Raw genomic sequence first — 25,360 nt, 5'->3', positions numbered from 1 at the left:
AGAAGAAAAAAGATGCAGGTAGGGAAAAATTGCTTCACAATTATCAGATATGGAAAAACATGAATGCAAGAAAAAGATTGAAGAAAAGAAAGTAGTAACTCACATGTGGCATATAAAAATATTTTATACCAGACTATATTGCTCTGGAAAAATAAGAACTGAGGCTATCTCCCAGGGGAAATCCACACTGATTTTCCTAGGAGTACTTCTAAAACTGAGGAGGGGCCTATCCATTTCAAGAGAATTCAAATTCACTTGAAATTTTGATGTGGAAATTTCCTGGCCTAAAACAGCAGCTTTCAGCAATTTGAGAATAAAACAAGATTAGGTGAAAAACAGTAGTGTGCTTATGTCAGGGCACTGACTGGAAGCTAGGAAAAAGAATCAGTATTTTGCTGGACTGGTCATGTCATTCTGACTCTGGCCACCTTGTCTTTTCATCTTCAGGACACCAACCACTTTTCCCCATGCATCAGTACGTTGTCTTCCACAACTGATCATCAGTCTCCTTGGGTCCTCCTTTACACACTGATAACAGAGAGCCAACAAACAGGATTTCCTATTTTGATAGCCAATAAAATACACATGGGTTTTTTGAACAGTAATAATTACACAACTAAAAAGCACAAAAGCAGATTAAGACTTCAACTAACTAAAATAAGAATGTTGTTAACCGGTGTCAAGTTCACTAAAACTAAAATTGCTGAAGGTACGCAAACTGTTTTTTCCACTCCTGGGAGGTGAGCAAAATAATTAATATTTGAGAGAATTAAATACAAGAGCTAAGCATATTTACCCACTTACAACTACCTGCAACATAACCACTGTGATATTGCTTTGAAGCAATGGGTCTAAGATCAAGAAAGAAGACTAAAAAAACCCAAACAATGCATGATAAAGAGCCTTCTGTCAAATGGAAGTTAATGAGATTACAGATCACACTGTAGGATCTGGCAGTTTAACACAAAGAACCAAACTAGAAGATCCAGTTTAGAACTGTAGTAAGTCAGAACTACTGAAGATTAAAGGGATGCCATACTTAAATGTCAGTGAAGCAGCCAAAGAGAGGTAACAGTAGTCAAATAGCTTAGATCTCATGTATTAATTCTTGAAAGTCACCTATGTGGCTGTTGCCCTGGTGTACTGGGCCCATTTTGAGAGTTGATCTGGCTGAATTGATGTATACCAGGTGGTGGAGGCCCAATAGAAGCTGAGGATCCAAAAGGCACAGTTGATTTTGGCACACCTGCAAAAGAAGACGTACTTTTACATATGAACCCTTTAAGAAAGCACAAGATAGCTAACAAATACAAGTGTAGGGCCCTGCTCTAACAATAACAATACCAGCTCTAGGTGGCACTGATTTAGCAGGGGTGTTGTTACAGATGACCTCCAGAGATCCCCTTCAACCTCACTGATTCTGTGTTAACAAATGACAGATTTCTGGTCAGCTAGAGAAGCAGATAAGAAAAAGACCATAGTAAAAAGGAAGCAAACAGTAGTTGGTAATTTTTCAGCAAAAGAACCCAAGAGGAACAGTAAGAAGCAAGAAAGAACAAACAGACCCTCCCATTCAATTTGGGATACAGGTAATTCACTGTCACTGTTATCTTTACAAATAGAATCAAGAGGTTCCTTTGATTTCAGAGACCTTGGTCAGAAAGAAAACTTGGAACAATCTTTACAAGGTGACTATGAAGAGACTATTACTTATGCAAACAGCAGTGCTGAATAAACATGCTTTTCAACCTGTACTTTTTTACATATTTTCCTTTAAATTAACATAAAAAATTGTTCGGTACCAAAAGTGGTATTTTTCCCAAGTATTCTAATAAGCCAATTACCACAAGCAGTTCTATCTTTTTACTATATTCAGCGTTGGATTAAGGCAGCACAACTCCTGCTGTCTTTAATAAGAAGCTTTAAAGAAACTGGATAAACCTCCTTTTTTCTGTTTTCATGAGAAAAAAAAATTCAGGATACCACAGAATATTTGAAAAACCTCAATGCACTTGGATACTTACTTGTGTCATTACACTACTCCACCATCTCAAATAAATTTTAATGTAACTTATTACTTGAATGTTATTAAAAATTTAACAAATACATGTTTTCAGATGCCTTAGAGAATATTTTGGACAACTTTGCTATTTTAAGTAATCTCCCCTGTGACATCAGGCAAAACATTGAGATGGTCCCTCTTCCTGCCTCCCTATATTGGTTATGTATATTAGTAGACTTAGAGGGAAGAGGAAACCTTACTTTTTTAGATATTTTATACAGCCCCAACTCACTAGTCTAGCATGCTTTACTGAAATTGGACAGCATATCTGACTGACAGCAACAAAGAACTGAATTCCATACTTTCAAATTATTATTTTTGTAAGCTTCCACCACCATATAGTCATATATTTCCTGAAAGATCTGAAGCCACATATTGCAAGTTGAAATTAGTGAAGAGCAAAGGAGAGACAAGGACAGCCAACAAGACAAGACAATGTATCTGTTGGATGTCAATAACATTATCTGTAGCATGATTACGCTGGTAGAAATAAAGCAAATATTTCCTTTGCTTGTAATTTGCTTGTACCCAGTGTGCTCTTCCTCACAGAAAGTAACTGTCTCCTAAATGGTTAGAAAGCAAATGGTCTCTACTTACCATGCATTATCCAAATACACCAGTCAGTAAGCAAGCTGAAGCAGGAGAACATCAGCTCACTCTCATAGGCAAGTTTGTGCTCAAGGATTAAGTAGGACAAAGGTCTCTTGTAAAGAATACAACCCATTTCTGAGAGCTTGCTTGCCATTAACACATATGAATCGAGAAACGTTTCTCTATTCCCAGAAATCACTTGTTTTGTATTTGTCTGTAGTCTGTATTACTCATAATAGAGGATTAAGTGTTGGTGCTTATTGCTTCCTGGTCAGCGAAATTCAGACATGAAGGCTGTGAACTTTACCATGCATCTTACATCAACATCTGGGCATTAACAACACCACAGATAAAGGTAGTGCAGGACCCTCTTGCAGCAGCAGCAGTGTAAAACTGAGCATTCTGTGTTCACACAAGTAAGAAAAAGAGATGCAAAATGCCTCTATAGAAAAGTAGACTCCGAAAACACACATAAGCCAAATTTATACCTGGTTGAGGTGCTGAGCAGGAGGAGTTAGAGTCCCCATAATGCCCATAATGAAGTGAAGAACTAGGTGGTCCAAAACCTGAAGAAAAGCCTCCTATTCCTGTCTGGGATTGGGAATATGGAGGAGCTGCAACATAACCCTGTTGACTCATGATCACAATATTCTCATTCCAAGTACTGGGTCCTCTTTAAAAATCTGCAAAAGAGAAAGTGACATCAGCTATTCCTCTTCAAGTGTTTTAAAAGGCTGCGAACTGTATTCACACACACAAAAAGAGAAATACATCTGATGGGGGGGGGGGGGGGGAAGGGACTTGGAAGTCAGAGGAAACTAGTGGTTTTGTTTGCTTACTTACTTGCTTGCTTGTTTAGCTTCCTCAGCACTACCACATACTGCATTAATTTAAACAAATCACTGAATTTATTTGAATGGTATTCACCACCCCCAGGCCCATGAGAGAAAAAACTGTAAGTAATAGTTGTGCAGGTGGAAAAAAAAGTAAAAGGAAAGTCTCAAACCATTCTTGGTTAACGAGGCAAATACTGGAAGAATAAAAATAATGTTTAAACAGAGAGGGTTCATGCTTCCAGCTGTTCTTTCTTCCTTCCTCCAGCCACATCAGAAAAGACGTGGCAGTGTGCACTTCAGTTGTCCCAAAAGACAGAAAGTCAGCACTAAATAACCTACAAAATTACAAAGATACAAATACATATTATACCCATATAACGGAAGAAATTTTCACTTTGGGGCATCTGTGACAGCTGACGCCTTTAGCTGCAACAGCATTCAGGGAAAATGACTTCTTCCACTGCTTACTCACACACGCACACACAAAAAAAAAAAAAAAAAAAATCTTGCCACGTCAAACTTCGCACAGACTGGATAAACACACAGAGGTTGTGATGACGAGACAGGAACTCCTACCATAAGCAAAATTATTTAAGTTATTCAACATAGTTCCAAATTCTATTTAACATTAAACATATTTAATCCCTTCTCAAGATATGTATATATACCAACACACAATAAAAACAGTTTGCAGGCAGCCGCCAAAATATCAATTGAAACTGATCACCTAGTGTTTTAGCTATCAGGTTCTAACAAAAGACCTACAGATTCACTCTGTAAACTGGGTAAGAAAGATAAAAGGATCTGCTAAACCCAGACCTTTCCCTGTTTTTTTTTTACTACAAGAGTCACACTACACAGAACGACATGTAAACCTTATCCTTCCTCTCTCTGTACACTAGTTTACCTTGCGCCCTACAGACTGAGAAACAACCGTAACACACACACTTCTCCACAATTTAATTTACCCCGTTATAGAATCGGTTGTCATCTTTTTGTGTCTCAGAGGATTACTATACCTATGTAATGTTCTACTGCACTGATATCTCTATGAAGATGAAAACTCCATTATACACATATATACAACAGAGTCAAAAACAGAGGATCACGCTCTTGGCCAACGTAAGGAGAACTATTAACTTCTTATTTCTTAAGAGAAATTGCGCCTGGTAGCGTATCATCAAAGAAGAGGTGCTGTCCCTCCCCAAGGCATGCTGAAATCTCGATTTGGCAGTCTTTGGGGTGCGTGCACCTACATACACACACACACATACATACAAAATGTAATATAGCTACACACATGACATTTCGTGTATCTTTTAATAACACATTCTGGCATAAGCTGTCAAGCCACATGCTTAAATTTACCCCAATTCAGTGCAAAACCTGCATTTAGCTAACATTCCCGTCCCCATTAACCAAGAATTTTCAGTCACTATAGCATCATAACAGGTCTCGCTACCTGGTCGGTCACACCACCCCGCTCCACGCAGAACACCTGTCCGCCGAGCCGGCTTTCAGGGGCAGTGTCCCACACACGCGGGCTCCCCGCTCTATTCAGGTAGGGTGCAGCTCCTCCACTTTCCTGCTGCTGATGCACGGACCACCCCCGCACCCCCTGAATGGCGTGCCCCCGATCGTCCCCGCGGCCACTCACCCCAGCGCTGCGCCGCCGGCACGGCCCGATCCCCCCCTCTGCACCCGGAGGAGCACACACGATGCGCGTCCCCTCAAGCTCTGGCGGCGGGCCCCGAGACCGGGGTGACTGTTAGGACTGTTACCTGAGAGCCACACGAAACTCCCCCGCACGACTCAGTTCGGGACACCAACCCGACTGCCACGTCTAAGCCTGTCCGCGCGCCACCGTCTCTTCCCACCCGCCCGCCCCGGTCCGGCGCACGTCCGGCCCCGCCGGCTGCGCCTGCGCACTGGCGGCAGCGATGCCGTGGTCGCAGGGCGGGCGGAGAGCTCGAAGAGCGGCGCGCACCCTGGACCGGATACCGCCACCGTGGTGCAGCCGCCGCATCCGCAACCTGGCGAGAAGCGCAAAAGACACGTTTGCCGCTGCTTGTGGCCGCGGCGGCGGCGGGCTCGGGAAAAAGCCCGCTGCGGGCTGCAGTGGCGTCCAAGGCAGGAAGACAAGGAGCAGCCTAATTACATCGGCTAGAAACCTAAACAGGCAGTACATGCAGCCTATAGCTGTTAACCATCAATTCTTTTTTCCTTCTACATTAGGGGTGAAATTCCTCTTTAAACATTGAAACGTCCTAAAAATATGATATTTTTTCTTCTATGTCCCTTAAAACCACATTTTTATCTGTGGCAATATATTTATATATATATGTAAAATTATGCCACCTGAATATCTACAGAAAAACGTGACACAGGTACATTACCTGTTTGCATGCCCTAGTTTCAGTTACTGTTCATGTACATTTAAAATACTACCTTGGTTACAAGACAGAGTCAATGTTTTCCTCAGTTACAAAGTAGAAATATAGGAGTAACATGCAAAAGATGTATTGGTGAGGCGACACTTCTGGTCAAAAACCAAATGTTCACTGTGGTATTAAAGAAAAAAACCCCACACAATAAAAAAATAAGTGGATTAGCAGAGGATTAGCAACAAGATAATAAGCTCAAAACCAGCTTCGTAACTCGTATTTTATAACTCAGATGGAATTTATGCTTCAGAGGCTCTCTTTGAGTATTTGTTATACACCTGAAATAAAGCTTTTGAAAGCAGTGAAGAGTTTTACATGGTGCTAAATCTCAGTAATGGCTACCTCAGACAAGACTGTCAAAAACATTCATTACTATGCAAAATAGTTCTGGAAGAAACCCAGTGCCTTTGAAGCATATGTCAAAATGAAGGGACACGGGCATTCTTTACATGAAAGACTCTCAAGAAGCCTCAGCAAGCAACATAACATGGGCAAGAACAAGTCTTGACCTATCTTCATCTTGCTATCCTGAGCTGGATTCATCACCAAATAATAAAAACTGGAGCCAATACTGTTGGATGTATCAGAGAAAATCTAAAACCTTTCAAATGTCTCAAAACTGTCCAATCAGAATGGAAAATGTAGTCCACAAGGTGATAAGCATCAGTTAAACTGGATGTAGTTTTTGCTGCAGAGTATCAGTGACTCTTCTTTCATAAGCAGGATTCAAAACAATGCCTTTCAGCATTGCTGTGCCATAGTTTCACCTGCTGTTCCTATCTCTTGCTGGTTACATGGACACGTACAATTATCTTAAGCTATGCAAAATTCTTTCGAAATACCATGCCACTGAGGAAAATAATGACTTTAAGTCTGGTCATTCCCTATGTTGTTGTGGAGACAGGCAGCTCACTGTCCCACCAGTCCTGTTGCGTCTGGCTCATAGCTATTAATGGTAAGCAGCTGTGGATAATTCAGCACTCAAGAACCATGCACTTACTTGGCTGCTGAATACTTACTATCAGATTTCTCTTCTCTGAAATCAGCTCTAGTGAAACTGAAAGAGGTCAACAAAAGATAGCAAGGAGATGCTATGGCATTCTCAATTCTTCCCATTTCAGGCCCACTCCAGAAATAGATCAAGATGCCTTTTTTTGAGGCTGCACCCTCGCTTCCATTGTCCTTCAGCCTGGAACACTGAGAAAAGACATCCATAATGTCATGGTCTGGCTCTTTTAAAGCTACAAGTAGTATTTATCTACAGTTTCCACATAAAACATTAAAAGTAATTTAAGGTTTTCAATTTCAGAAATGCAGAAACAGATTTAAGTGCATTCCTGGTCTTTAAAGTAATTTCATAAAAATGAGATTTCAGGGTTGCTAACCTGCTGTCACTTCATTTTAATTATATGATCTTAATTAAATTGTATAATAAAATTTGAGATTTAGACTGGTGTATTCTCTATCGCCATCATCAATAATCAAGATTTAGATTAAATTACCTCTAACAATCAGTTTATCCTGAAGTTGTACCTATGCAATGCTGCTCAAAACTAATGTAATTCCATGTATTTCAGACCTAATTTGGAGTTAGTATTGGTGAAGCAAATAGAAGACTTTGTCTACATCTATATGCTTTTTTTATGTACATTAAAAAAAATAGCAAATGCCCTGCCTCTAAAAATCTCACTTTGAAAGTTCTCACTAAAATTTATTCTATGAGTTCTGAAACAAAGAGAACGCATAGTCATCCATTAGCCTGGGAGATTGCTGGATACAGAACCAATACAGGCTCTGTAGAAGGCTAACTTAAATCTTCCAGGAGACCAATATATATACATTTTGTTATGATTATTATTTTAATCATTTGGGATTAATCTGTTCCCTGATGCTACTTCTGGGGTCTATAAAAGCCCCTCATGGACAAACTGTGCAGAACTCCAGGTCTCCATCTCATAGCACATTGCATTAAGACAACGTGTGATTCCAGGAACACTAAATCCAAACCTAACCTTTTCATTTAGAGAATTTCCTTAAAATACAGGCTTAGCACAAGCTAATGTGCAAATCAAAGAGTATTCAATGCTATTATTTGCCTAGGAGAGACTTTGGGTCTTGCAGAAAGGGCACTTGCCTGAAAGCCAAGGTCCTGATTTCTTGTGAAGTTGGTCCTTGCTAGTTAAACCCACTTTCTTTCCCTGAAATTCAGTAAGTCAGAAATTATTATAAATTTATCTGTTATAAAATGCTCCGTAGTCCACATGTGGCAACTTCTATGTAAGCTATGCATTAAAGAAGCGTATGTGCTTCAGAAAACTGTGGCTGCTTTCTTTAAAAAAAAGTCTTTCTGGCTAGTTCAAGTCTCTGTATTTTTGGTATCTGCAAACTGTGAGGCCCCTCCTCTTGCTCTCCCTGATTGTTGCTATTTTGGTTTTCTAATGAAATCAACTTTCTGGCAACTTGATCTGGAACATTTACAGGAGCTAAAGATGGTGCTCTGAGAAAACTGCTGTGATGTTTCATTTGGGGAATGCAATTATCTTTTATTAATTAATTTAGTACTGTCTAAGACTCATGAGAGTGGAAGATCGCACTACCAGTTCTTAAAGAAAAAACCCCCAAGACTTAATTAACTTGCTGTAACTGCTACATAACAAACTGTAACATAAAAAGAAAGACAAGAACTTACAATCTTATAAATAATGTATGATATATAAAGCACAGTGAATAAATACTAAGCCATCTGAGAAAGGACAGCAGGAAGTTATACAATCCTTTTCGTGTTTGCTTACTGAATGTATTAATAGATATATTTAACTTTTACATTCAAAAGCATCTGAAGTAGACTTACTTTCACTCTTCCATTTTATGTTTCCTGTTCACATATAAAATTTCTGACCTGTTAGTGGAGTCCTGCTATAGAAGAATATTCAAATAAGGTCACTATCATTAAAAAAAGAAGTATCTGTTTGAGTAAACTTTTCATAGCAAACTAGCTATTTGATTGATTTATTTGGTTTCTCATTGGAAGACATGGGATGAATTTACAGTGCATTTTTTCCATTTGTCCACTTACATAGTTCTATCTCAGCCAGTGCTAGTGATAATTCAACATACTGCAAGTACAGTCCTACTATACCTCAGTCATATTTGTTCCACATAATTGATTGTCTACTGCAACTCATATATGACTTCCTTTTTCTGATCAGTTGGTATCACAGGCAGGGTAAGTTGATTTCTAATTATTAGTACTGACAAATACTCCTAACTGTGGAATGAATCTATCACATAAGAAAAACAGCACTTCAAAATCACTCTGAAATTACTGAAATTACAAAAGATGCAAACACTGCCATGTTTATTCATACTCACATTCACTGTGTTTCTGCTTTACACCACCATTAATGAGGAAGTAAAATCTTCTACCTGATCAAGGGAAAATAACAGAGATCTTACATACCAATAAACCATCTGCCTCTTATAAAGCTACCAGCATTGATTACAAAAGTGTTTTTCAAAATACTGATTTTGTTCTATTTGGATATCCCTAGTATAAACTATTTGATGCCTTCCCATCATCAACAAAAATAACAGAATGCAATCAAAGAAAATAAAAATTAAATTTAAGAAAATCTATCACATTATTTGTATATGATAGATGCAACAAAGGAATAGGAGATGTAGCTGGCATGAAAATAAGAAAGGACAGGAGCAAAATTCTACATCACACTTGGTGTCACAGAGCACACATTAGTTTTGCTTTGTGAAGGCACAAAAAGCACTTGTTCAGGATATGTAGACATCAGCAGTTGTCTGGAAATCTGGCAGATACATGACAACACCAGCTAAAAAGTAGATCATCACCAAAAGCCTGTACCAAAGACAGAAGGAGCTGAGAAGCCTGGAAACTGAATCCTGGCAAGAAGTCTGGAAACTGGCTCCAAGAAAAAATGTAGGATTTGCAGGGGTTAAATGTCAAGGTATTTTTCGAGGGTAGACTTTTGTCCCTATAGCCAGGAATGAAGATACCTGGGTTGCTTTTATATCTGTTGCAGTTATTTGCATGGGGGTTAAGATTTCATACAGGGAGGTCCTTTTGTTGTATCATCTTTGTTGTTACTGCTTCTCTGGTAAAAATCTATAAACACAACTATCCAAATGCAAAGAGCAAGCAATACTGTTTGTTAGCTTTTTGCAGACATAACTTGATGCCACAGCAACTCCTTATGCACTGTCATTTTGCTGTAGTTGAAACCACCAACATCACACTTGCTGGAGCACTCTGAAAATAAACTGAAAAACTTTCAGACTGAAAAAATACTTCGCTGTATTTTCGAAGTTAGTGTTAGAAATTGCCTTATAAAGCTTGCATCTTATTCTGTAGTATGGAAGAAAAAGGGAAGAACAGGGTTCTACAGGAAGCTTCAAACTATCAAACTACAAATGGAGATTTTTAGCAGTTCAAACAGCTTTCTCAAGGTTACACTGTGTAGTGGCTCTCTTCCCCATTTTACAGGCCCAGGCGAAAACTAAATGTGAATTTGTAAGTGTAAAAACAGAACCCTAGCTTCCCGAGACCCCTATGGTATAGTAACTCAACTGTGCCTCCCATTCTTCTTTTCAGTACTGATAAATTAAATCTGATGAGCCTTCCAAGTGACAAACAATACCTGCTTCAAACTGCAATGCAAAATTAGCTGGTTTTTATGTTGTACTGTGGCCATGCATGTAATCAGTCACTGAGCTCTTTAAAAGCAACAAGTAAAAGGGAGTTAATAATTTTTATGCTAGCTAACAGGAAACAAAATTTAAAAGATGAAATTTGATGCAGGTGAGTATTCATCAGACTAATGTTAACTCTTCAAAATCTCTTCAATCTTCAATTCCACATTAAACCATCATTTCAAAATCTGGCAGACTATTTCTGCCTAATTAATAGCTATGATTAAAATATATTTTCTAACTGAATATGATACTCTTGATTCATTTCACTGCAGTACACTGGAAGAGAGCTTAGCATGGTATATTTTTTTATCCCAGAAAGTAGGCATGAAATGTTTGCACTAGATTATTTCAGTAGGAGTAGGGGAGATCATAAAAGCAGACTAAGATGAAAAAAAGGTATTGTGTTACTTAACCACCAACTTTAAATGACAATCAAAGAGTAGGGTGAAGCATTATGGCAGAGGTGAGGAACACACCTATTTACATGCATGTTCATTCAAGACTCAAAAGGTTTTGCATGGAAGATAAATTTTGATTCCTGTAGGCTCTAATAAGAAGAATGCAACGCAACCTTCCCCTGCCAAAACATAAATAGTTGGGGGTTTTAATTTTAGAATCTTTTATCAGAATTTTCCCAACTACTGAAGCCAAAAAGATAGTCATCCCATCTCCTGGGAATCAAAATGAAATGGAGATAGACACCTGAGTGGCTCTCCAAGTCCCGAGAGAAAATTAGTAATCAGATCGGCTGCAGATGGCCTGTGATATGTTGCCACTCAGGCATATGCTTAGAAAGCAGATCTTCATTAACCTACATCCTGACATGGTGAATTGTAAAGTTACAGGAAAACTCTCTCTGCATTAATTTCTATTTACGGTGTTACCAATCAGTTATGCTCAAGGATATCAACTTAGTTTCTGTGTTTTGGAGGAAAGTGGCTTCTTTTGCCTGTTCCCCCTTTCCCTATCCACCAACACATCCTAAAACCATAATGGTAAATCCATTACAAGCATCTAGGATGGCATTCACTAACATAAGTGCCGAGAAATACCCTCATGCACTGCAAGGTTCCTCATACAATCAAAACATCTGGATTTTATCTATTTCTCATGTAGAATGAGAAATTTGATGGGAAAAAATGAAGAGCAATCATCTTTAATGAAAGTTAGCTGGAGCCATGCATCTGAATCATCCATCAATATATTTCACTTGTCTGTCATTTTCTACCTTTTCTGAAAAATAAACTCTTTCCATGTAGTTCTGTTCCCTGTTGTTTCTAAAGTCGAAAGAGCAAAAATTATGGGTAGGAAGTAAGCAGAAATGTATTTTTCTACTTCTGTTAGGTTTGGGGAAATGATGTTTAGCTTTGCCTTTGAAATTTGCTTGTAACTTAGGCGATTACTGAGCTGTACTACAATGAAACAAGGAATGTTATTAGGCAAGGGCTGGGGAGAATAACATGTGTTACATTGCTTTACATTACCAGCTTGCAGAAACCACTTCTAGAAAAAATCTGGTTTGAAGGATGCATTAGAAGAGGCTATTTCCACTTCATTTCAAAGAGACTGCATGTCATGTTATGTCATGTTTTCTTAAGTGGCATGGCTATGATTTTATCTTTTGTTCCATTAAACTAGCTATATGTTTACAAGTGTGGGGTTTTTTTCCATGCAATTAACAAACAAACAAATAAGCACTGAATAAGCACTGTCAATTTTTTTTATTATTTTTTTAATTTTTTTTCCTTTCCCTTCCAACTGATTCTCCCAGTTGGCTAAAATCACATCCTACAATAAATTGAGTAGTCTATTTATTAAATTGTTTACAGATGATACAGATAGAATCTACTAGAAAGCTGTTAAAATAGGAATTTTTAGCTAACTAGCTTGTGTTGATTTTATGTGAAAAGATCAGATGTAGAAAGAAAATTAAATGCATAAAAAGGAGGAAATCAGACCATCTGGGTATTTACAGCAGTAAAATACTGCTCATAAATTAGAGATCAGGATATCCCCTTTCCCCTTCTCTCTCTTCATTACTAAGAAATTGTTGGATAGGTTTGCATTTTTAAAGCATTCCAGACCTAGGATACTATTGTAGGAAACTGTCAGTGAAATGACAGATTTCCTTTTATTGCTGAATGAAAGACAAACATACATCTTATTTCTTCTCATCTTTGCAGAATGTCTTCCAAACTCAGCTACAAAATGACTTTAAATTAGATTTTAGATAAACCCACTTAGAGTAAAACTGTTCAGAATCATAAATGATTACAATAAGAAAAGAAAATCTATGGACAAGTAAGAGTAGATAAGGGAAATAAAATTAAGAAGTCAGCAAGACCACACAGAACTTTAAAGGAATTCAAGGCTGAAATAGCTGACTCTTACTTAAAATTATTACCTGAGATTAGAGTGCCATTCAGAGATTCAGAAAACAAGCCTGTCGGCCTGATATCTGTTCAAAACAAATAGATGGAAACTACAATATGGAAAAGTGGATATCTGGATAAACATAACTCATCTGGGGAGAGTTGAAAAGGTTCTCATAAAAGGAAGTCCTGCCTCACAAACATAAGGCAGTCCTTTGAGGGGATCAAAAAACACATGGATAAGGGTGATGTGATTGATCTCGGATTTACAAAAGGCTTTCAACAAATTCCTTCACCAAAGGCTTCTAAGGAAACTAAGCAGCCATACTGTAACATGGCTTAGAAATATAAAGTGATACACATGGGGAAAACAACCCATAAATTCACATATAAAACATGGGTTTTGAACTGACTATCACTAGACAAAATTTTAAACTTTTAAAAGATAGTTCCATGAAAACATCCTCTCAGCAGCATCTGAAAAAGTAAATCAAGTGCTAGAAATATTTGGGTTAGCAAATAGTGAACAAAAGAGAGGATATCACGTTATGGTAAAAATCCCAACTCTGCAGTCTGAAGATGGTGTGGCATTCCAGCTTTCACCTCAAAAAGCATACTGAACGACAGAGGATGCAGAGAAAGTCAAAGACGATAATGAAAGGTGAAAGGTGTGAGACATCTTCTGTATAAAGAATGACTATTCTATTTTTCCATTGAGAAAAGATGACTGAGATGGATATGTAAGAGGGAAGAAGTCTATGAAAAAAGTGCCTGGAAAGGGTGGCTGAGGATTGCTCAGTCAGTTTCTTCTGCTCCAAGAAGCAGGGGATGTCAAATCAATCTGTAGGATCCAGATTCAAAAAAGAAAAGGTGATTCATTCTGTCATAGTGTAGTTAGGGATGACTTCCTATGAGAACCTATAGATACTTACAGATAGTTACAGACATCACATGTTTTTCTTACTGCGGAGCAAGCAACAAAATCTTCCTAAGAAGGAAAAAAAAAAGGAGCAATGTGTTTGAAATCATTGTTATAAAACCACCAAGCAATGACTGAACAACTGTTTTATCATTTTACACAGTCCTTTTTTATGGTCAAAGGAGATAGAAGCATCTATATCTAGTACAAATTACCATTAAATACATGTTCATTCAAATGCAGGGGTGCTTCTCCTTGATTTTTTTTTCTACAAAAAGTACATGAAGAAGTATAGAAACAGAGATCATAGAATCGTAGAATGGTTTTGGTTGGAAAGGACCTTAAGATCATCTAGTTCCAATGCCCCTGCCGTAGGCAGGGACACCACACACGAAACCATGATACCCAAGGCTCTGTCCAGCTTGACCTTGAACACCACCAGAGATGGAGCATTCACAACTTCCCTGGGCAACCCATTCCAGTGCCTCACCACCCTCACAGTAAAGAACTTCTTCCTTAGATCTAGCCTGAATTTCCCCTGTTTAAGTTTAAACCCATTACCCCTTGTCCTATTGCTACAGTCCCTCATGAAGAGTCCCTTCCCAGAATCCTTATAGGCCTCCTTCCGATACTGGAAGGCTGCTATGAGGTCTCCACACAGCTTCTCTTCCCCAGGCTGAAACAGCCCCAACTTTCTCAGCCTGTCTTCATATGGGAGGTGCTGCAGCCCCCTGATCATCCTCATGGCCTCTTCTGGACTTGCTCCAACAGCTCCATGTCCTTTTTATGTTGAGGACACCAGAACTGCACACAGTGCTCCAAGTGGGGTATCATGAGAGCAGTGTAGAGGGGCAAGATCACCTCCTTTGACCTGCTGGTCACACTCCTTTTGATGCAGCCCAGCACACAGGTGGTTTCTGGGCTGCATGCACACACTGAAGCTGGCTCATGTTCAGTTTCTCATCGACCAACACCTTAGGTTCCTAAGATGATCTCACACCTAATCCTCTCCTACAGTGGGCCTAAGGTCTTCATTCTCACAGTCCCTGCATCTGTGCAGGGGATGTGCCAGACGCATCTGCATTCCAAGACTTCGGTTGCAGGGCTAGAGAGCACTTGCTGGTGAAGACTGAGGTAAAGAAGTCTTGAGAACTTCAGCGTTCTCCAAATGCAAAGTAGCCAGTTCTCCTGTTTCCTTCCAGAGAGGGCCCATACCTATAGAACCTCTTCCTGTTATCTTTGACATCCCTGGCCAGACTCAATTCCAGCTGGGCCTTATCTTTCCTGACCTGGTCCCTAGCTTCCCTGACAATGTCCATGTATTCTTCCCAGGCTGCCTGTCTTCCCTTTCACCTTCTGTAAGCTTCTCTTCTTCTTCTAAGTTTTCTCAGCGGCTCCTTATGTATCTATGAAGGCCCCCTGGCCTTCTTGCCCCATTCCCTTCCTGTCAGGACACAATGCTCCTGAGCTTGTAGCAGGTGATCCTTGAGCATCAACCAGCAGTCTTGGGCCCCCCTGCCCTCTAGGGCTATATCCCATGGAACCTTACCAAGCAGGTTCCTGAAGAGGCCAAAGTCTGCTCTCTTGAAGTCCAGGGCAGTGAGCTTGCTGCACGCTCTTGTCACTGTCCTGAGGATCTTGAACTCAACCATCTTGTGATCGCTACAACCAAGGCTGTCCTGAAGCGTCACATTTCCAACCAGCCCTTCCCTGTTAGTGAGCATGAGGTCAAGCATCGTCCCTCTCCTTGTCAGCTCCTCTACCACTTGCAGAAGGAAGTTGTCTTCCACACAATCAAGGAACTTCCTGGATTTCTTGTGCCAGGCTGTACCGTCCCCTCCAATAGATATCAGGGTGGTTGAAGTCCCTGAGGACAAGGGCCTTCAAGTGTGAGGCTGCTCCTATCTATCTGTCTATAGAGAGCTTCATCCACAGAGTCCTAATTGGGCAGCCTATAGCAGACCCCCATCGTAATGTCCCCCATCACAGTTCTCCCTTTGACCCTGACTCACAAACTCTCAGTTGACCCACCACCTGTCCCCAAGCAGAGTTCCATACTCTTCAGCCTATCATCGACATAAATAGCTACACTCCCTTGCTGTTTGCCTGACCTGTCTTTCCTAAAGAGCCTATAACCTCCCATTCCAACACTCCAGTCATAAAAGGTCAGATTTGATTATTCTTTTTTTATCAAAACGATAAAAGACAGACTAATACAAAAGCTCAAAACACCGTACCAGCCAACCAAAACTACTTAATACAGGGACATTTGTGGAACTTAGGCTTTTGGAATCCGACATCAACCCCCAGCAACCTGGGTCTCAAAGCAAAAAGTGTTTGTTTCAGAAGCTATCCTAGTCATTGAAGATGTTTCTACCCAGTTGCTGAACACTCTCCTTTAGACCCAGCTTAGTTCAAAATGCAATGTAATTTGAGCCAAGCTAAGTGACCTAAGGCTGAGTTGAGTAGGAGCACTTATGCTGTCGGTTGTTAACACACAGCTAGGACAATATTCATCCCTTGGTGAAGAACAGCCACCTCTCAAACCACTCCAGCTAGACCTAGAGGAGCTCACCTGTTTACAGTATGCATTACCCCGAGTCAGCAACAGGGAATGGAACTGAACCCAGGTCTTGTAAGGCACCAGCAAATTAATTTCCCACTGAATCTTTTTTTATAGTAAGGTTCCTCTTTAATGACAAAATGTAGATCATCCATTAACAGCATCAGGAGAGAGATCCAATACTTCATTCCACTAATCCTCTTCCTCTCTCTGGTAGGAAAAGCAATAGGCTGCATAGGAGCAGGTATTATTAGGGTCTAATAAAGATTCAGGTCATTGCTAAATAGCAGTGGATGTTTAACTATACTGAGGGTAGAGAGAACCAGCAAAAGAAACAATCCCAAGACAGGGAAATTAGAAATCTCTTTTGTGTTCTTGTTTTTTTGGGGTTTTTGGTTTTTTTTTTTTTTTTTCTGGATACCTGCTGTGCTCAATAAAGTAAATGAAGGGTAGAGACAAAAATCATAAACCCAGTTCAGTCTAAGTATTATCAGTTGTTCAGTTTTTATGTGTGGTTTCATTTGAGATTCTGCTTTCTCCTTTGTTTGGAATATGAATGCAAGAAATGGGTACATTAGAGTCTAAAACATTTGGCATCATTTAATAAAGTAAACTTACAACCTAAATTGTCACTGGGAAACGTACACTTCTTTTTCTGTTGTTTTGATTTGCTGTCAAAAGAACCATGTTTAAACACAGTCTTTTCTGCCTCATGGCTGAGTTTCTTTGTGTGCATTTCCCCAGTGTTACTTACTTTACTTTGAAGGTGGGCTGAGCATAGAAATCTGACGAAAGAGTGGGTTGTGCCCTTGACTGGAGGGAGCGCTTACATTCTTCTGAATGACTACATTTGCTAGTGCAGTACACAGCAGCAGCAACAGTGTGGTGCTCTGGGGCTCCATCTCTGCCTGGCAGACAAATCTCCAGCTTGTTGAACATCTGCAAGACAAATTTTTCATGTTCTGTAAATGAATGCTGCCTAACTGCACCAGGAAAATGGGCACAGGGGATTACCTCTGCATTGCTATGAGTGGAGGGGCACCTTGGGGCTTTAGATTGCAAGGTGGCAAGGAACAAAAGCAGCCTTTGCAAATCGCCAAGGTAGGATCATGAGAGAAAGATGTTATCAGTGTTTTTCGAATGGTTTGTTTAAATATAGACTGCTTTCAGTGAAATGGTTGGTGTGGGTCTTATTGTGATGTTTGTTTGAATGTGCTAACATGTTTTCCAGAGATTCTACTGGTGCTGATTATGTTTGTGTCAATAAAAGATTACTTTTTAGTAGTTTGCTAGCATTGCAAATATCATCTTAAATGTTAAAAGTTTGAAAGAGTGAAATGATGTGTACCTTTCAGCTTCAGTTTTGATTCGCTGTATGGTTTTGAATGTACTCAGCAAGCACAAAACTGAATCTCATGTTAGGAAATGCTGTTACAGTCATCTATTTATGACACTTAGGCATAGAATAGATACATAGATACATTCTAGGCATAGAATAAATACAGTTTTATCATGAGAAAATGTTCTTACTATTTTGGGAATCCTGCAAAGCATTACACTGTGTTATCTCTGGGTTTGGAAAGTTATTCAGTCTTGGAAGCAGCTTTTATAGATGCCAAACACTCCCTCTTCTATTTCGTGAGCAACACTAATTACTAATTAGTGACCACTTCATAATTATTTTCATGTATAAAATGAGAGCAAGACAGACAGTAGAAATTCAGAATAAATAAAAAAGAGAAACTGGTAACCCCAAGTTGCAAAAATCATAGTTAAAAAATAGTTTTGTTAAAAATCAATGCTTGCTCCATTGCAACAGCTTCTCCACTGGTGCAACAATGAAGATTTGTCATGGTTATTAAGGCTTATGTAACTGTAAGGAGCTGTACTCTGTTCTAATATACAAGAAAGGCAGATTTTGCCCAGAGCTCAGAGGTCAGCAAAATACCACTGGATGAAATGATACTGGGACTGATCATCCTACAGTGTATTCTGCCTTGTTAAACTGAGCAAGAGAGATTAAAATGTATCTTATCACCTTTTAGTATTTTGGTAGTCCAGCACATTGAGTGTTAAGCTTTTTGTACTTTGATGTAGTATTTTAGAGCAGTAGGTTAGCTATTTTGAGTTCCAATTCTCCTAAGCTCTCAACGCACTTATTAATTAGTTAAATTTAATTTACTGGGTCAGTTAACCTTTTCACAAATAGCAGTAAGTTACAGTAAGAAACAGTAAATTACCTTCTTTTATAAAGGAAGATCCTTCTAGTTCCTGTGTCAAGACATCTTTCATTATTATTTTCGATAATTGCCAGGCCATAATATTAACCATATTCAGTAACAGAGCTATGATTTATTGAGTGTATGCCTTGTTTTTCTCATTACTGTTAGGTTTTTCATTTGTTTTGATACTTGGAAGACTTGGGACTTAATTTTCCTACTATGGGCAACTGCTGCTTTGTAAGTAAAGACACTGATAACAGATGACAGTTGAATCCTGCCATCTAGTGAAAAATTGTAGCTGGAACTTAAAACATTGTAATTAACGGTAAAAGGCAAGTGACCCTGGTTACATAAAACCAAAAGTAAAAAGAACAGTAGCTTGAACACAAGATTCTGATTAAGCATTAAAATGGAATATTAACATCCTAGACCGTGGCACTTAAGTCTGGATTTTGTTTTACCACTTAAATTTGGGATTTGAGAACTCGATACATGGTAACAGTTGTGCCTTACTTCTAATGGGAAAATGCACTAGTGAAATATATCTAAACATAGAAAAAGAATAATATGTATTTTTAGAAAAAAAAATCTCAAAGAAGCATGAGTTCATTTTCTTGCCAATGATCCCAATCAAAAGGCCATGCAATACAATACTTCAGAACACCCTTTGTAAGAGTACGTGCGCATCAGCATATACAAGTGTTATAAGCACGGGGAATAGGGTGCTCTATGAGATCCAGATCGCTCATTTCTCCATGCTTAAGAGTTGGTCACGACCAGTAAGATTTGAAAACTGACATCAGTATCTGGCTGAAAACCTGAAACTCAGACTTGACAGGCTACAGCTTTCTATGGGACTCACTCTGTCAGCAGCCTTTGCCGTCCCTCCCAGGGAGCCAGGGCACTCTCAGAGGCACAGACATGGGTCTCCAGGTCAGGCACCACTGTCAGGTTGAGGCATCACAAGGTGGGCGGTGTGCACCTACACTGTGTGTGACCTTTTCTGTGGAAACACAAGGTTTTCAGCTCTTACTCTGCTACCCATAAAAACAGAATCTAGTAACGCACAAAAGAATAAGGAATTGCTCAACTAGGCATAACAATTATCCTACTGGCTCAAAAATCCAAAGGTTGGGTCCTAAACACAGTAAAAAATTGGTTTGGTTTTCTGGGCCTTTGGAGTGAGTTTTTGCAGTTCAAGGTTCAGCTTCTCCACTGATGTATACTAATGTAGCTCCATGGATTCAGGGGGTCATTGCCAATTTATACCAACCAAGATTTTGTCGGAAGGGTGTATTTCTGGTATTGGTGTCTCAGCTTGGAGGAGCTGTGAAGGCTGCAGAGGCGTTGTTCTTCCAGCTGCTCTCACAACCTGAGCAGGGTATATCCCGGGACTGCTGCAGAAGGAAGCACACTCAGGCCCCAGTCACAAGCAGAGCAGTCACAATACAGATCTAAAAGGGAGAGGGATGTGAAACAGGAGGAAATGAGATAATCCATGAAAATATGCCAAGATACAAAAATCCTAAAGTCACACTTATCTATTCTTTTGTTACTGGAAATATACTGTTTTTAAAGCTAATGAAATAAGTTACTGAAGTGTGGCTTACGCCTTTTAAAATACTGTTCTATTACGTTAAGAGAAAAAAAATCGTAAACTGTCTCCCCATTGCTTTTTGCCCAGCTCTTGCAGCATATATGCAAGGAACATTTCCACTAAAATCAATGAGAGTTTTGCGTGTAGTATGAAGTGTTGTCTTTCATTATCATCGGAAGTGTTAACAGAGAGATAGAGACAAACATTTTGCCTTCACAAGAAACATCTCAGTATTTTTTTTCTCAACAGCACAGAAACCAGGAAATTTTCATCAGCAAATAGTTTTGCATCCATTAAATTAGATTCAAGACATTTCAATAATTCATTAGATGTGAGATTGCAACAAATGGAATTTCTTTAAAGTACTACAAAGAATCCTCCCCACCCCCTTTTTTTTAATATTTAACTCTTATTCAAAAACATAAATTTTGCAAACATTTGACATATTTTTGATGGAGGCATACAAACTGTTTAACACACCTCCTCCTCCCAACCCTGGCTCCGTACATCAGCTTACTTTGGTATGTCCACTAATGTTCTACATACTTCATAAAAAAAATATTTTCAGTTAAAAAGATTTTAGATATTCTATATGCTGTCCACATATACCATAAAATCTATTTCAAATACTGACATATTGTGCTAAGAATAATATCTAATAAATGAATGTTAGTAAAAAAAAAAAGATAATCAGAAGTGTAAAGCTGAAGAAACTGGTTGTATCAGTTGTGCTGCATATGCACCAAGGCACTAAATCATGTCAATATTGCACTGCAGGACAACTTCCCTGAAGCAGGAAACAGCTGGGAAGTCTCAGTACAACAGTGACCCTAGATGTCTGAGAATTCAAGGTATATAACAGCCAAGTGACATGCTGTTCTTTCTGTTTCCACTGTGAGATATATGAAAGAAAGCTTTTTCCTGAATATCATAGATTTTTTCTTGTAAATGTGGGTGATTTTCTGGACTAGCATTTGGAAGAAAGTCCTGTGAGGTTTTCTACTAATACTTAACAATACCAGCTATTTTATATATAATGAAGCTATATTCTTTTAGAAGCACCTCTTTTGCAACAGGTGATTTAATGGAGTTGTCCTATAGATGATTTAGATTTACAATTCAGCTGTGATGTAACTCTATTAAATTATCTGGTTGCATTATTCTCATTTTGGTGTAAGGTTACTTACACCAAACAGCAATTTGATGAACTCATTGTAAAGTCAAAGTATTGCTAATTTAAGTTCCCAAACTCACCCAAATAGTTCTAGTATTCAAGGGCTCTAAGTCCCATGGCTCAGACCTCCAAACACTTCAAAGGAAATTCAGTTCTCTTTTCCAATCAGTGGCCTAAAAGTGAAAATCAACAGATGTTTAAAAATCCGTATGATCAATTTTTAGAAAAATAAAATAGTAACATTTCCCTTCCTTTAATTTCTACCATGTCAGTTTGCCAATGTAGAACTACAATTATAATGCCTATCCTCTAAAATATCAAGTTATTTGAAAGAACTTCATGGACGTTTTGAAATTTACCAATGTGATCTTGGCCATTGAAAATTTTAGCTCTACAATGGACAATTTCTTATGACCAGTCATGCCAAATATCATGTAATTTTCAATTTTCTCCTAAATGTTAAAGGTAGTACTAATTAATCCTGTGAAATACTTTGGTAACTGAGAGTCAAGATCCAACAGCCTTAAGTAGGCCGCATGCAAAATTTACAGTTTGTGACTATTCTGCCAATTAATGAAATAGACTTCTGCTGCTGCTGTAGTAGTAGTAGTTTTAGCTTTGACTCAGTAATTACTCAGATGTGAGAACTGGCTGCCTGGTCATTTTAGACTTGTTCACTTGTCCATCAAAATGCTCAGATTTCAATTCAAGTCTCAGTTTCATCATTTTGGATTCATTGGAACCTGAAACGGAAAGGCTTGGGAACAACCCAGACCAGTGGTGTAAAAAGTTGATGTCTGAATACGATTACTTAATGCTGTATGTATACAGAGGTGGGCTTTGTTGTGATAGTTTAACTTCCTCCGTGCATCTACCCAAAATAGTTGACACATGCAGAACAACCTCAAGCGGCTTTCATCAAATTCACCTTTACATTTAGTCTAGTAGAAAAAAAAAGGAAGAATAAGACATGGTAGTGCAGTTATGCTTTTGATGCTGAAGTAAGGCAAAGCCTGACACTGTCATATATATGAGAGGTATGTTGGCATAGTTGGTCCATTCGCAAAGTACATCAAAGCTGCTGGGTTTTAGGAAACTTTTTCAAGCTCCTGTCATTCTCATACATTTTCACCATTGGCAAATGCTTACACTTCCAGGCAGAAAAAATAGGTTAATAAAAGCTGAGATTCTGATCACTACATTGCAGCTGAGATACAATAAATATAGCTGTGTTATTCCTGTGCTCCTACTTAATTTCAGTGCTAAGTCACACAGATGAGTATAAACCATCAGTTGCTGAAGCGGGGATTTTTAGCTCCCCTGCTTGCCTCTGCACTGATAGCCTAGGAGCACCATGCTCCTAGTAAGATGAAGGTAACAGACTGTTCTGTGTTTCAGATCACATTCACCTTGGACTTGAAGCTTTGGTGCCATCTGCTTCTGAAAATACACTCATTAATGCATAGTCAAGTAGGATCTTACTATATGCTACTGTGTTTAAAATGAAGATGCTCAGCATGCTGTGTAAAGCACCGAGCTAAGATGACCCTGCTGATACTTCCTTATTTGTATAAATCGACATGTTAAACAGAATTTGATTCCAACTTCATGCATTAGCAGTAGACAGAACAAGCCATGTTTAAAATATGCTACTTGCACTCTGGCAGAAAAGGAAGGGAGTTTAAAGTTAACCTACATGATTTTAAATACAACTTGCCTTACTTGGACTGTACTTAAAACTGGTTGTTTAAATTTGCTAGCTAATACATTTCCAAACATAGTTTGTTTTTGCAGCCTGGACAAACTCTTTTTCTCAAATTCACTCTTCAGATGATCTGACACAGCTGGTATTTGCTGATATTCAGAAAATCCTGTACAGCATATTTACATATTCTTTTACATAAGGAGTTAGGTGGAAAACTGTAGTTCCATCTGTCTTTTCTGGAGAGGATTTTGACTCCACTTTGACAAGCCCTGACCCAATTTAACAGCCATTTTGCACATGTTTAGATGACATACTTCAACTTCTACTTAAGTAAACAACAAAATTTTCATTGACCAACTGGGAAGAGGGTATATTCATTTATTCTGCAAAACAAAATAACAAATTAAAGTTCCCAAAATCTAACTAAAATAGACCACTGCTAAATAACTGTTCCTGGAAATCTGCCATTGCTAGTTATAAAAATAATGAGCAAAAAAAGATCATACAGCTTTACCAGCAAAGGTTTATATGTACTTCCAAAGCTTAAGGGTCTGTGTTTCAAACTCTCGCATTCCAGCCATTGTGCCAGTGGAAATGTTTGGTACTAAAGTCCCATCTAGTTGTTTAAAAACTGCAGGCTGAATTACCACATGACTGTATATCCCACTTTGGATATACAGAACTACATACCAAGCTGGTTTTGGCATGCTTTCCACAGTATTTAGGAAATACAAACATGCTTTGGCTGCATGGTAGTATTAATTTCTGATCATTTCCAATAGATACTTTTCCAACTCTCATGCTAAGAGAGATTCCAATGGAATAGAATGAACAACATAATTCACACTGATTTACACTAAACAACTTAAGAAACCCCAAACCAACAGTGTATTCCTACTAAATTAGATTATCTGCATTGTATAGAGCTTTGCTTCACTTTTTAGTTTCTTTGTTGGAAACATTTAAAATATATCGCATGACATTTTTATATTTCATTGTTCTATATTTTCTGCTATTACATTTTTATTGTGAATGTCAATGTAATAGCAAGACTTTTGACCAAGCTCATGTTAAAATATCACAACAGAAAATGTTGTTGACTAAGCCCTTTAGGATTGTGTCAGATTGAGATGATACAGCCAGCAATTTATGCATATCATGGAAGGGCTTTCTCCCAGATACAGACCTTGCTGTTCTTTATATTTACAGCAGAAATATTTAGAGCAGAAATACTTCAAGGGACCATATTTCATGAAATAAATGCTTAGCACTCTATAAAAAAGAGACTGATTTGCAGAGATAGCTTCAGCTTCAGGAGGAACAATTTTGTACATGGAATTAACTATGGACAAAAATGGTAACATTTAGATTGCAACCAGTACTTACAAGCACTGTTCATCGGCTGGAACAAAACTGGAAGTTAAAAATAAAACCCTGGATATCAGCTTGAAGGTTTTAAATTTCAGATCTAATGTACACAAGTTTCACAGAAGATTTCTTTTTCCTTTTCTCTAATTTTTCCCATCTGTTCCATTTCATTAGAATCTGCAGTCCACAGTCAGTGTGGATGTTACAATGAGACTAATGCACATTTGGCCTGAAATACTTCAGCATGCACCAAAACCAAAGCGCTCTTTTTTTGGTTACCTGCCAATACAACATGGTGTTAAACATGAAAGCCAAAAATTTTCAAAACACCTCAGCGCCTTGCTCTCAGTGGGGTGCTAAGAACAGTGAAGAAGTGGCTGCTTTATTTGTTGCTTAAACGAAAACCCAGCTCTAAACTCACCAGAGCCAATGGGCTTACACCCTTAGCTCTCTATCATGTGCTACAGACATAGGCACAGTGCAGAACCTTCTTTTCTTGTTTAGCAGGGAAACACTGTCTTCTTTCTAATTCCTCATAAATATAAGGTGATCTTCAAGGTCTTTTCCAATTTAGTAGATTCTATGATTCTATATTTTGGATCCTTCTTTGTTTGGTATCTGCTCCCTACCTCTAGGGTAGGGCATCAAATGGACAGGTAACTTTTTGCTTCAAAAGAGTTATGTCATCCTGAACTGTGTAGCTGTAAAATCATTGTTTTATAAACTTGCATTTTGTAAGCGTATTTTAGAAATATGGTCCCATTTAGGAAGCTGGATGCTTT

General features: G+C 38.6%; 2 protein-coding genes across 5 annotated transcripts in view; one reads left to right on the top strand and one right to left on the bottom strand.

Annotated features, from left to right (window-relative positions):
- The window catches only part of SEC24D (SEC24 homolog D, COPII coat complex component), a 55,623-nt gene extending 49,627 nt beyond the window's left edge, over nucleotides 1-5,996 (bottom strand). The window contains exons 1-3 of one of the 4 annotated variants that reach the window (XM_057429910.1): nucleotides 5,938-5,996; nucleotides 3,142-3,336; nucleotides 1,120-1,246 (exon numbers count right to left, since the gene is read on the bottom strand). In XM_057429910.1, the coding sequence (XP_057285893.1) occupies nucleotides 1,120-1,246; nucleotides 3,142-3,292 (278 nt within the window). In that variant the 5' untranslated portion in view covers nucleotides 3,293-3,336; nucleotides 5,938-5,996. Of the gene's footprint in view, nucleotides 1-1,119; nucleotides 1,247-3,141; nucleotides 3,337-5,146; nucleotides 5,271-5,319; nucleotides 5,367-5,937 lie in introns of those variants that run through there. The other 3 variants (XM_057429912.1, XM_057429911.1, XM_057429913.1) reach the window with 3 other exon arrangements.
- Nucleotides 5,997-17,365: 11,369 nt separating this feature from the next.
- The window catches only part of SYNPO2 (synaptopodin 2), an 80,053-nt gene continuing 72,058 nt past the window's right edge, over nucleotides 17,366-25,360 (top strand). The window contains exon 1 of the mRNA XM_057429908.1: nucleotides 17,366-17,613. Coding sequence (XP_057285891.1) covers nucleotides 17,485-17,613 — 129 coding nt within the window. The 5' untranslated portion in view covers nucleotides 17,366-17,484. The remainder of the gene's footprint in view (nucleotides 17,614-25,360) is intronic.

This window comes from Pezoporus wallicus, unplaced genomic scaffold (genome assembly GCF_028554395.1).
Source record: "Pezoporus wallicus isolate ANWC-B61680 ecotype Strahan unplaced genomic scaffold, APGP_CSIRO_Pwel_v1 contig_5690, whole genome shotgun sequence".
In the NCBI taxonomy this organism is placed as follows: domain Eukaryota; kingdom Metazoa; phylum Chordata; class Aves; order Psittaciformes; family Psittacidae; genus Pezoporus; species Pezoporus wallicus.
This window is presented reverse-complemented; position numbering and strand designations above follow the sequence as displayed.